Here is a 12,841-nt window from a genome sequence, read left to right as displayed (position 1 = left end):
ATGATAAACACTAATTAACACTTTTACCCCTATTTGCATGATACACACTAATTAACACTTTTACCCCTATTTGCTTGATACACACTAATTAACACTTTTACCCCTATTTGCATGATAAACACTAATTAACACTTCTACCCCTATTTGCTTGATACACACTAATTAACACTTCTACCCCTATTTGCTTGATAAACACTAATTAACACTTCTACCCCTATTTGCTTGATACGCACTAACACTTCTACCCCTATTTGCTTGATACACCCTAATTAACACTTTTACCCCTATTTGCTTGATACACATTAATTAACACTTTTACCCCTATTTGCTTGATACACATTAATTAACACTTTTACCCCTATTTGCTTGATACACATTAATTAACACTTTTACCCCTATTTGCTTGATAAACACTAATTAACACTTCTACACTTATTTGCTTGATAAACACTAATTAACACTTCTACCCCTATTTGCTTGATACGCACTAACACTTCTACCCCTATTTGCTTGATACACACTAATTAACACTTTTACCCCTATTTGCTTGATACACATTAATTAACACTTTTACCCCTATTTGCTTGATACACACTAATTAACACTTCTACCCCTATTTGCTTGATAAACACTAATTAACACTTCTACCCCTATTTGCTTGATACACACTAACACTTCTACCCCTATTTGCTTGATACACACTAATTAACACTTTTACCCCTATTTGCTTGATACACATTAATTAACACTTCTATCCCTATTTGCTTGATAAACACTAATTAACACTTCTACCCCTATTTGCTTGATACACACTAATTAACACTTCTACCCTATTATCTTGATACACACTAATTAACACTTCTACCCCTATTTGCTTGATAAACACTAATTAACACTTCTACCCCTATTTGCTTCATACGCACTAACACTTCTACCCCTATTTGCTTGATACACCCTAATTAACACTTTTACCCCTAGTTGCTTGATACACATTAATTAACACTTCTACCCCTATTTGCTTGATACACATTAATTAACACTTCTACCCCTATTTGCTTGATAAACACTAATTAACACTTCTATCCCTATCTGCTTGATAAACACTAATTAACACTTCTACCCCTATTTGCTTGATACACGCTAACACTTCTACCCCTATTTGCTTGATACACACTAATTAACACTTTTACCCCTAGTTGCTTGATACACATTAATTAACACTTCTACCCCTATTTGCTTGATACATACTAATTAACACTTCTACCCCTATTTGCTTGATACACATTAATTAACACTTCTACCCCTATTTGCATGATAAACACTAATTAACACTTTTACCCCTATTTGCTTGATACACACTAATTAACACTTTTACCCCTATTTGCTTGATAAACACTAATCAACACTTCTACCCCTATTTGCCTGATACACACTAATTAACACTTCTACCCCTATTTGCTTGATACACACTAACACTTCTACCCCTATCTGCTTGATACACACTAATTAACACTTTTACCCCTAGTTGCTTGATACACATTAATTAACACTTCTACCCCTATTTGCTTGATACACATTAATTAACACTTCTACCCCTATTTGCTTGATAAACACTAATTAACACTTCTACCCCTATTTGCTTGATAAACACTAATTAACACTTCTACCCCTATTTGCTTGAACAACTACATAAAGAAGGAATAACAAAATCATTTTTATGGGAAATGCAGAATAGGTCAACTGGTCAACTGACTGGATGACAATTGATAATACCACGAAGCCACATGTGCATGTTGGTAGCTTTCTTGTTTTGGGTTTTTTTTTTCATATTTTTTTTCATATATCATCACCCCGTAACTGTAACAACCATAAGTACTGAGATTAACATTGATGATTAGCTTAATTGTTTATAAATTCAGATGAGAATTTTTTTCTTTCCTTCGAGGAAAAACTGTACACAGAATGTATTGAAGGAAAACAGAAAAGACATACTAGCTTTTATTATTCACTGATCAATAATAACAAGATTAACACTTATTAATGAGCTGACATCTTTCAATACTAGGCTAAGATGAAAACTACTGACACATATGAAATTATTAAAAATTATAGAAATTTTTAACGTTTTTTTACATATCAAGATACAATCAAAAGACAATTGTTTCTTCAAGAGTGCATCACATCTTACCGAATCATTATATCAAATTCTTATTTATTTTTGCATGAAATTTTTCACTTCTTCAAGAAAATAGTGACATTACTGTTAAATATTGTGAATAATGCTACCATTATTTTATCTGAATTCATGCACAATCTCATCCCCAAAATGATAATTCACTTTTTATACACTAATTTTCATACTTGCAAAATATAAATTTTAATTTTTCATAAACGAACAAATATAAAAAATTTTGGGAGTCATGAAACAATCATGTTATATCCGAATTTGTGCTATAACAAAACATGCTATAGTGGGTTTACAGTGCCTATATTTTCTTCCCTTCATTTTATATGAGAAAATTATTAGGCAATATTACAACTAAAAGCAAACTTCATGAACCTACTTTAGTCTGCCATCCCTCTCTGCAGTAGACCCATGGGCAATGTCTTGGATGAGGATTTCACTGATGCCATCACGGGACTTTCGTATCACAGCAATTCCTAGGCCAACTCCCTGTTCTGAAAAAATAAATTTCTTCTCCAGATGATTATAAGTGACACGTTAATGCCTTTGATGTGGACAATTGTGGTTGTCACCTTTAAAAATGTATACCTATTTCTCACAAATTGCTAACACAGCATAAAACAGGCACACAGCATAGATTAAAAATGTGGCTAGGAGGAAATCTTTGGCTAAAATTTCTCAGCACAATGAGTGAATGTACAAAGGTTACAACAATTTTTGTGGATAAATTTCTAAAATTGCAAAGCATATCTTTTGATCAGCCACAAATACTAAGTTTTGGTCTATTTGGAGATGTGGAACACTATCCATTCATGAAAGTAATTAAAGCCAACAGTACCATAAAGATCATGTTTATTAAGCAATCACCTACCTTATACAACAATAATTGGGAGATCCCTTCAACAAAATTACATAAGCAATGAACCTGTTCTAAGCAGCTACTTAACTTTGCTCAATTTCTACCTTCTTAAATCAAACATATGCTACCATTAATCTCTACTTAAAGGTCCATAGGTATGCAAACACCAAAGCTTCTTCACACAAATAGTATGTTTTATGTAAGGTGTCTAATTCAGAAACCAGCAAAGGTAATGGCCTGTAAATTATTTTACCAAATAATATTAAAAATTGAATTGCACATCAAACATTTACTTCAGTCACAAGAAGTTCATCAGCTAAAACAAAGTGTAATATATTCTTTCTTGTTCAAAGTGTAGAGACCAATTACCTTTCTGAAGTATTATCTCGTATTGTTTAAATGAAGTACGATCTGGACCCAGTTTGTCTAGATTAGGTAGTTCGGATGATTTTTTTGGTGATGATGGTGCTGGAAGGAAGAACATGGGTTTGTGTTTTCCTTCTGGAACATCCAAAATGTTGTATGTCAGTCCTCCATTAACATACACTCCACTGTCACTGTCCTGTGAGCTGGCAAAGTCATGCAGATCAGCGAGACTTCCATGTGGGGAATGTCCAGGTGTAGAAACAGGACTACCATCAGTGGATGCTGCTGGAGTCATAATTGGTGATCTGGCAGGACTGAAACAAACCATTGAACAGAACCACAATTAATGTGAACATGTGCAAAACTGCGAATTCTAAATGCTTACCACTGACAATAAATTAATTGCTCTTGGGAGTTTATTTTGGGATGCAGCAGCAAATCTCCCATGCATCAAAATTTATGTGCAGATATAATTTATGTTCTGCAGAACCTGGTGTCTAATCTGTGTCTGTACGTTCACATATTCTGCCCAGTGGCTGAATTACAAAAACTTGAACTCAAAACTTAAAAACTGTTCATGCCTCCACCACTGGAAAAAATGAATATTTCTGTCTCACCTTATTTATACAGATGAATCAAAAACACATTATGGGGTGATCTATATTTTATAGTGCTTTAAGCTTCATACTAAAGATCTATTTAATTCTGACATAAATTTTTTAAATATTCGTCAAAGAAGAACTCCTATTTTGAGCAATACATTTCTTATGCATGCATGATGGAAAGTAAAGGATTCTCCCCATGTATTACAGTATCATCTACAGGGTCCAAGCTCGACTCAGATTTTTATAGGACTTCATGCCCTATCTGAAGAGGGCAAAGTGGTGAGAAAATAGAAAAGTGAATGCAGAGTGGTCAAAATATAGAATGTTTATAATAGCTGTTTAAAACAGCCATTTTATTAAACTTTTAGTTCAATAATATATTTAAAAAAATACTTAATATAAATTGTGAAAATAGTAGGATTTTATTAGTTTTATTCAGTAAAATTGTTGTACTATATTGTCACATAAAAGATGGCATCCTCAAAAATAGGTTTCTAATGAAATCAGGTGAAAGATATCAAGGTACCAGTCCTTTCTTTCTGCTTTTACAGGACAAAATATGAAATAATCTTCTAAACTTCTACAAACAATCAGCCTATAAAAGCTCCACAGTGTAATGATTTATCCATTAATGGGCTGCAAAATGCATGGAGTTTCAACAACTTCAGGTCTGAATATTCTTTGGGATTCTCGTAGATTGAGATCCAATTGTACACATAAATAATCATGTAAATGACACAAAAGTTTATCAAAAATGATAAGGTACTATATTTTTACAGCCTTATACTGATCCTTGAACACAAAAGTTAATATTGTACATGAAATACAAAAGCAGTATACATAGCCTGGAAAAATAAATGTATTTTTGTATTGCTAGTGCTGTATATGTAAACAAACTACATCAAGGAAGGTAACTACTATAACTTAAATTTCCTCACATGATTATAATTTGGGTAATGTCCCTTTGTATACTGTCTGGCCTTCCCAAGTCAAAAGGCAAGAAAAACTGAATACTGAAGGACACACAGTAATAATTCAACTCCAATAGTAAACATATGGAAACACCATCATATTCAAAATTCAGTAACTTAAAATTTCTGGGTGCTGATGATGAGACCTATAATTCTCCATGCACATCTAACCTTGGTGCAAGCTTATGTGTGGAGAACACCATATGAGCCGCGGTATTTTGTTTACATACATGTGCATGAAACACATGTTATTGATTCTGCACCAAATGAATCAGGTGCTACTTTCATTATTGAGTACTCCTGAGTCAAGCCTGTAAAAAGACTAAAATTGCATCAGTAGAAATTTGTCTATATTTTTTTTAAATTACATATAGGATAAGCTCTCAAAAGATATTTTTATTAAAATTTTAATTTTCACTATTAACCAATTATGGACCACCAACCCATAAATACTCTATTATTTCTTCACCCATTTCTAGACTGGTTCACAGTTCTTCCGTACAATTAGTACCGTGTGTCCTGAAAGTGCCTTCTTGTTAAAAGCATTAACTATTTTTAGCAAGAAGACAGCCAGAGACTTTGAATGATGAAATCCCTCAAAGGGAAAATAAGAAGAAGAAGGGAGACATCAACTCAAGAGAAGAAAGGACAACATCACTGCATATTATATGATAGAAATGACAGGAATTTAGGCCGTATTTTGTTTGAATTGCTCCTATCATGTATACTGCATTTCTCAATTTGTATGTTCAAATTTTCAGTTTATTGTCACTCTGTAAAAAATTTATTATTAAATATTATTAAATTTTAGTATTTTATAAAAAAAATTAAAAAGTATTTTTCCATAAATTTGCAGATTTTCATCCTTAAGAGTGAGCTTCGAGTTATTTGTACCAATAATAATTTAAGCTTCTCAAGAAAGAAAACTGTATCTGAACAAACATTAGAATATTAGTTTCACAGCCTATTGAAACTATAATTATTAACATTATTTCAAATGTCAAAATGGTGCTTCTAAAACGATTCACATTTTACTATGATAATAGGTGATTTGTCTCCCTTATTCTCAAACTGTTTTAAATAACTGGGTGAATGTACTTAGTTAAATGATGTTAGACAAAGGTGTACAGATGTTAGACATGTAGCATGTCATAAAAGGTTTTCACTTTAAAAATAATTATATTTTTCATGACTAAGGCCATCCTGATCACCACACAAAGACTTTCTCTTTCACGTCCTTTACCTCAAACAGTAAGTATCAGCAATACAAACATTAAATTCAAACAGATAATACAAAATCTAGATGTCACTTTTACTCTCATTATATCAACATGTCATGAACATATGCAAGACTGCATATCTGGAGCTGAGACGCATCAGCTCCATTCATTTTTTTTCTTCAGTTGATGCCTTTAAAATATTTGTATGTTCCTTATTACCTTCAAGACTGGACTATTATAATTCACTTTATCTGGTTTGTCTCAGTATCTACTACAAAAACTTCAAAACACAGCTACTCGGATCATCCTTAGAGTAGGAAGAACTGAGCACACCTCCAACCTGCTCTGTAACTTCCACTGGCTACCTGTTTGATTCAGAGTTTAGAGCACAAGGATACTATAATAGCATTGAAGGATGCTTTTAAAACTCACCTATTTAATCTACAAGACCAGATTTAAAGACTTAATGTTTGATTCCTTAATTATTGTCAGCATGTTTTTGTTTTGTAATTTCATGGTGTTTGTTTTTGTAATCTTGTCGTTGTATATGCCTTTATGCGTTATTTAATATTGTAAAGCACTTAGAGCTTCTAAAGATTAGACTCTGTACTAAGTCCACATTAATATTATTATTATTATTATTGGCTGGCATTCCACTAGAGTCACTGAAAAGAAGAGTAGTACAAGTCTTTTTGGGGTCTTCCTAAGTGGTTTCTTTGGTTCAATGGCCCAGCTGAGTGCTCAAGCTACAGCAGGGATAATAAATAAATAATAACTTTCACAGAAAAAGATCAGAAATTACCATACTCCCCTCCCTATCCAACAGCAAAAACATCTTAATAGACTATATAAATTCAGACAAGTTTTGATTTTATTTAAAGTCATCAAAACATGTCAAATTTGACTAAAATCTCAAGATTATCATCCCCTCAATAGATCTAAATTTAGATATGTACTCAGATGTACTCAGAATCTGAAGATTCTCAATAGATCTAAACTTTGATATGTACTCAGAATGTACTCAGATGTACCGGTACTCAGAATCTGAAGATTCTCAATAGATCTAAATTTAGATATGTACTCAGAATCTGAAGATTCTCAATAGATCTAAATTTAGATATGTACTCAGAATGTACTCAGAATCTGAAGATTCTCAATAGATCTAAATTTAGATATGTACTCAGATTTAGATATGTGCCGTCTGAAGTTTGACATGTATGACATTTTCAACTGATATACTGGGTAGTCAGGACTTAAGTGGAAACCCATGAGATCCAATCACCTAACTATTCATTATGGATACATTATTATTAAAAATTTGAAATAGTTCTGAAAAACATGTAACAATATATCATCTTTAAGTAAAGCATATTGGATCCCTGTATATACCTGCTGCAGGGTGATTTAATTCTATGACGGAATGTAATGGTGACTGGTCCCTTCTTCAATGCACGGAATCTGGTGATGACTTCTTTGTGGTTCAAACCTTGTAAGCTTTCTCCATTTAGCTCCAAAATTTCATCACCTGCAAAATACAATCTATTAAAATCACAAGATGGAGAAACTTCAGAAACTGCACTTTACATCTGAAACTTCTATTTTTAAATAGGTATATTTGGTAACATTTGTTAAAATAAATAAATTTTTATAAAATGTAACTGACAACAAAAAGTACTAGATTTATATTTGGAAAGTACAATTGCCCTGACTGCAGACCAAAAGTCTCATTTCCAAAAATTCAAAAATGTGGAAAAAGTTTAAAACTACAATAATGGCATGAAAAATCATTGAAGGTCATTTACATATCGAAACAAACATGCATACCTCAAGCAGTTTTTGTGCCAAAAAACAAAATGTCCACTGAAATAGTTTAAAAAATGTCCAAGCAAATGAAAATTGCTTTAATGTCATTATAACCTTTGAGGGTCATCTCAAAATGAATATTAATATGCCATAAAAATTTAATTACCCACGATATTTTTGAAAAATCTAATCTGGTCATCTACATATGGATACAAATATGAAACTTCATCGGTTCACCATGAGTGTTTTGTTTTTAAATCTTGCTTAATATTTTTCTCTGATCTCATAGATGGACGGACATGACCACATGATCAAGATTCCCCAGCCACAAGTATTCATGGCATAAATATCTGTTCCCTGGTACACAATGTCTCACTTGGTAACTGTGCCTTGATGAAAATTCCCAGCATGCAACTTTTCAAAACTTTAAATCTTGGTACAAACAGTCTTTCCAGCACCCTTTTATGAAGAAAAAAAAATACAGGGATAAAGTAGGATTGAATATTTTAAAAGTAGGGAAAAATAGAACAAAATAGGTAGATTTCAGGCAAAAAAGGATGGCAGAATCTATCTAAATAGGATTAGATAAGAATATAAATTGAAGACTTAACACCAGAATATCCTGTGACATGTTTGGCTGAAACTGGTCCAGTGGTTTTGAGAAGAAGTTGAACATAACAACTGCTGATGGAAAACACATGATAGATGATACAGCTACAGACAGCATATGATGGATCTAGAACCATGATAGATGATACAGTTACAGACAGCATATGATGGATCTAGAACCATGATAGATGATACAGCTACAGACAGCATATGATGGATCTAGAACCATGATAGATGATACAGTTACAGACAGCATATGATGGATATAGATCCATGATAGATGATACAGTTACAGACAGCATATGATGGATCTAGAACCATGATAGATGATACAGTTACAGACAGCATATGATGGATCTAGAACCATGATAGATGATACAGCTACAGACAGCATATGATGGATCTAGAACCATGATAGATGATACAGCTACAGACAGCATATGATGGATCTAGAACCATGATAGATGATACAGTTACAGACAGCATATGATGGATCTAGAACCATGATAGATGATACAGTTACAGACAGCATATGATGGATCTAGAACCATGATAGATGATACAGTTACAGACAGCATATAATGGACCTAGAACCATGATAGATGATACAGTTACAGACAGCATATGATGGATCTAGAACCGTGATAGATGATACAGTTACAGACAGCATATGATGGATCTAGAACCATTATAGATGATACAGTTACAGACAGCATATGAGATGATACAGTTACAGATAGCATATGATGGATCTAGAACTGTGATAGATGATACAGTTACAGACAGCATATCATGGATCTGGAACCGTGATAGATGATACAGTTACAGACAGCATGTGATGGATCTAGAACCGCGATAGATGATATAGTTACAGACAGCATATGATGGATCTAGAACCATGATACATGATACAGTTGTAGACAGCATATTATGGACCTAGAACCATGATTGATGATACAGTTACAGACAGCATATGATGGATCTAGAACCATGATAGATGATACAGTTACAGACAGCACATGATGGATCTAGAACCATGATAGATGATACAGTTACAGACAGCATATGATGGATCTAGAACCGTGATAGATGTTACAGTTACAGACAGCACATGATGGACCTAGAACCGTGATAGATGATACAGTTACAGACAGCATATGATGGATCTAGAACCGTGATAGATGATACAGTTACAGACAGCATATGATGGATCTAGAACCATGATAGATGATACAGTTACAGACAGCATATGATGGATCTAGAACCATGATAGATGATACAGTTACAGACAGCATATGATGGATCTAGAACCATGATAGATGATACAGTTACAGACAGCATATGATGGATCTAGAACCATGATAGATGATACAGTTACAGACAGCATATGATGGATCTAGATCCGTGATAGATGATACAGTTACAGACAGCATATGATGGACCTAAATCCATGATAGATGATACAGTTACAGACAGAATATGATGGATCTAGAACCATGATAGATGATACAGTTACAGACAGCATATGATGGATCTAGATCCATGATAGATGATACAGTTACAGACAGCATATGAGATGATACAGTTACAGACAGCATATGATGGATCTAGAACCGCGATAGATGATACAGTTACAGACAGCATATTATGGATCTAGAACCGTGATAGATGACACAGTTACAGACAGCATGTGATGGATCTAGAACTGTGATAGATGATACTGTTACAGACAGCATATGATGGATCTAGAACCATGATAGATGATACAGTTGCAGACAGCATATTATGGATCTAGAACCATGATTGATGATACAGTTACAGACAGCATATGATGGATCTAGAACCATGATAGATGATACAGTTACAGACAGCATATGATGGATCTAGAACCGTGATAGATGATACAGTTACAGACAGCATGTGATGGATCTAGAACCGTGATAGATGATACAGTTACAGACAGCATATTATGGATCTAGAACCATGAAAGAATGTACAGTTACAGACAGCATATGATGGAACCATACCATAAGCACACTTGGTTTCATAACAAGCTAAAACTGGTAACAAAGTTGTGACAACTTTTTTCACAAAATGTATAAAAAAATAAGGATATCCAAATAATTAAAAACTGTGGTCTACTTATTCATAAGAAAACTTGACAGTCACAGATAGATCATGTTCTGGTGACCTTTTGATTCACCAATCATATAATTACTGCTTTCATGTTAATATAAGGGAAAAATGATATTCTGAATACTTTAATGATAACTCTCCCTAAGAGTTATGTGTGGCTTTATCTAATAGGTTATAACTCTCCCTAAGAGTTATGTGTGGTTTTATCTAAAAGGTTATAACTCTCCCTAAGAGTTATGTGTGGCTTTATCTGATAGGTTATAACTCTCCCTAAGAGTTATTTGTGGCTTTATCTAATAGGTTACTAAAAATAAGTGGACCAGGAATTCTAAAAGGTCACCAAACTTGAACTATTATCAGTGTCTGTCTGATCTCCATAATGTAAGAGATATTGATTTCAATCTGATTGTTGGGAAAGTGGGAAATAGAGCGCCATGCTTGCATGCTTGCTGTTGGAGGGACCCCAGTTATGACTTGTATTGCTTCTATCGATAGACCTGTATCAAAATAGTTAAATGGGGAAAATTGCAAAGCAGCTGTGCTGTAACAGTTCATTTAGAGAGCGGAAATAAGACTTCTTCATTGTCTTGGCTTATTGGCTCTTATGTTCTTAGGACCTACCAAAACTATGAGTTACTTTTTTGTCTCAAATTTAGTGTTTGGACTGCCTTGTAAAATGGTACCTCTCTGTGTGATAGCTCTTAGCCATAGCATGTTTGTCTATGTTTTTTATAGAGAGCACAGTTCATAGTCTGAACCATTCTATTTGTGAAAAGTTACAAATATTTCTCCTAAATAACTGTTCAAATTATCAGAATGGCACTTTCAGTTACTACATCTCTCACGTTTGTTGTGGACACTGTAAATACCATGTTCATTCAATTGCCTGTTTGAAAGTTTAATTTGTGACTCAGTGAACTCATCCACATTCTGAGCTTTATATCTCTACTTTCAAAATGGACAAAACAGCTTGCCGAGTTCATCCACAAACAAATATAACAAACCAAAAGCTCAGCGTGTATTGCATGAGCATAAATTGTTTGTTTAAAAAGTAATTCTTAATACACAAAACTATTTTTAGACACGTGGTGTGCAGTATGAAGCCATGTAGTATCGAAAAAACCTGCACAATTCTGACAATGCAAATGAAGAAAAAAAAAATGAGCATATCATAATACCTGTGTCTGCTAACATTATTACACTCTGATGCAACACATAACCCACCTTCTTTCAATCGACCATCCTCTGCTATCAACCCTCCTGGAAAAATTCTTCTTACAAAGATTCCAATATTTCCAATAGAGGAGTCACTTCCTCCCACCACAGTGAATCCAAGGCCCTTTCCCCTGTTGCCTTTACAAACCATTATGACCTTAGGGTTCAGGTAACCTGGAGAAGGACTAGTTCTTGACCAACAAGAATTACTTTTGGAAGACATCATGACATCATTGGCATTACTAAATTTCTGAAAAAGTACAATGGTGAACTAGAATTAGGTCAGTGGCATGACACTGCATATACCTGCACTTCCAACTATTCTACTAGGGGCAGGGACCTATGCTACAAGGGGCAGGGCCATACGCTACAAGAGGCAGGGCACTATGCAACTAGAGGCAGGGCCCTATGCTACAAGGGCAAGGCCTGATCCAGGTGCCAATGTTGCAACACTGTAAATGTGTATTTGTCTCTTCATGACCACTTGATGTATAAATGGTTACAGGGTGGGAAGCTTGACAGCTTCCACGTTATGACCCGGGGCAAAGTTTCCAACCCCAAAAGCATGACACAGGTTATGCAAGTGCATGTTGTTGTGGATATCTCTGATAAAACCAGCAGGTGAAAAAGTGATTAGAATCACTTTTTGGCCCAAGAAATCACTTTTTTCTATGAATATGACTTATTTCCATTTTACCTTCTGATTTGCATATCTACTCCATCTATCAAAATGAAAAACATCTTCAAGTTGTGCCCTTTGGTAATATAACCTCGACCCTGTTTTCCATTGATATGTTATTTACTTTATCAAGGAACAAAAGCATGAGTCAACGTATCCTAGGGTCCAGGCTTTGTGACATCAGACACATACA

General features: G+C 34.1%; 1 protein-coding gene across 1 annotated transcript in view; it reads right to left on the bottom strand.

The window, feature by feature from the left end:
* Nucleotides 1-12,841, bottom strand: part of LOC149802301 (uncharacterized) — a 197,752-nt gene that overhangs the window by 26,850 nt on the left and 158,061 nt on the right. Inside the window, exons 7-10 of the mRNA XM_089956728.1 lie at nucleotides 11,979-12,219; nucleotides 7,596-7,731; nucleotides 3,414-3,724; nucleotides 2,565-2,679 (exon numbers count right to left, since the gene is read on the bottom strand). Of these exons, the coding sequence (XP_089812854.1) occupies nucleotides 2,565-2,679; nucleotides 3,414-3,724; nucleotides 7,596-7,731; nucleotides 11,979-12,219 (803 nt within the window). The remainder of the gene's footprint in view (nucleotides 1-2,564; nucleotides 2,680-3,413; nucleotides 3,725-7,595; nucleotides 7,732-11,978; nucleotides 12,220-12,841) is intronic.

The sequence above is a fragment of the Sinohyriopsis cumingii genome, chromosome 4 (genome assembly GCF_028554795.1).
Source record: "Sinohyriopsis cumingii isolate HCF-2022 chromosome 4, ASM2855479v2, whole genome shotgun sequence".
NCBI lineage: Eukaryota > Metazoa > Mollusca > Bivalvia > Unionida > Unionidae > Sinohyriopsis > Sinohyriopsis cumingii.
The sequence above is the reverse complement of the archived record's forward strand: the minus strand, read 5'-3'. Positions and strand labels throughout refer to the sequence as shown.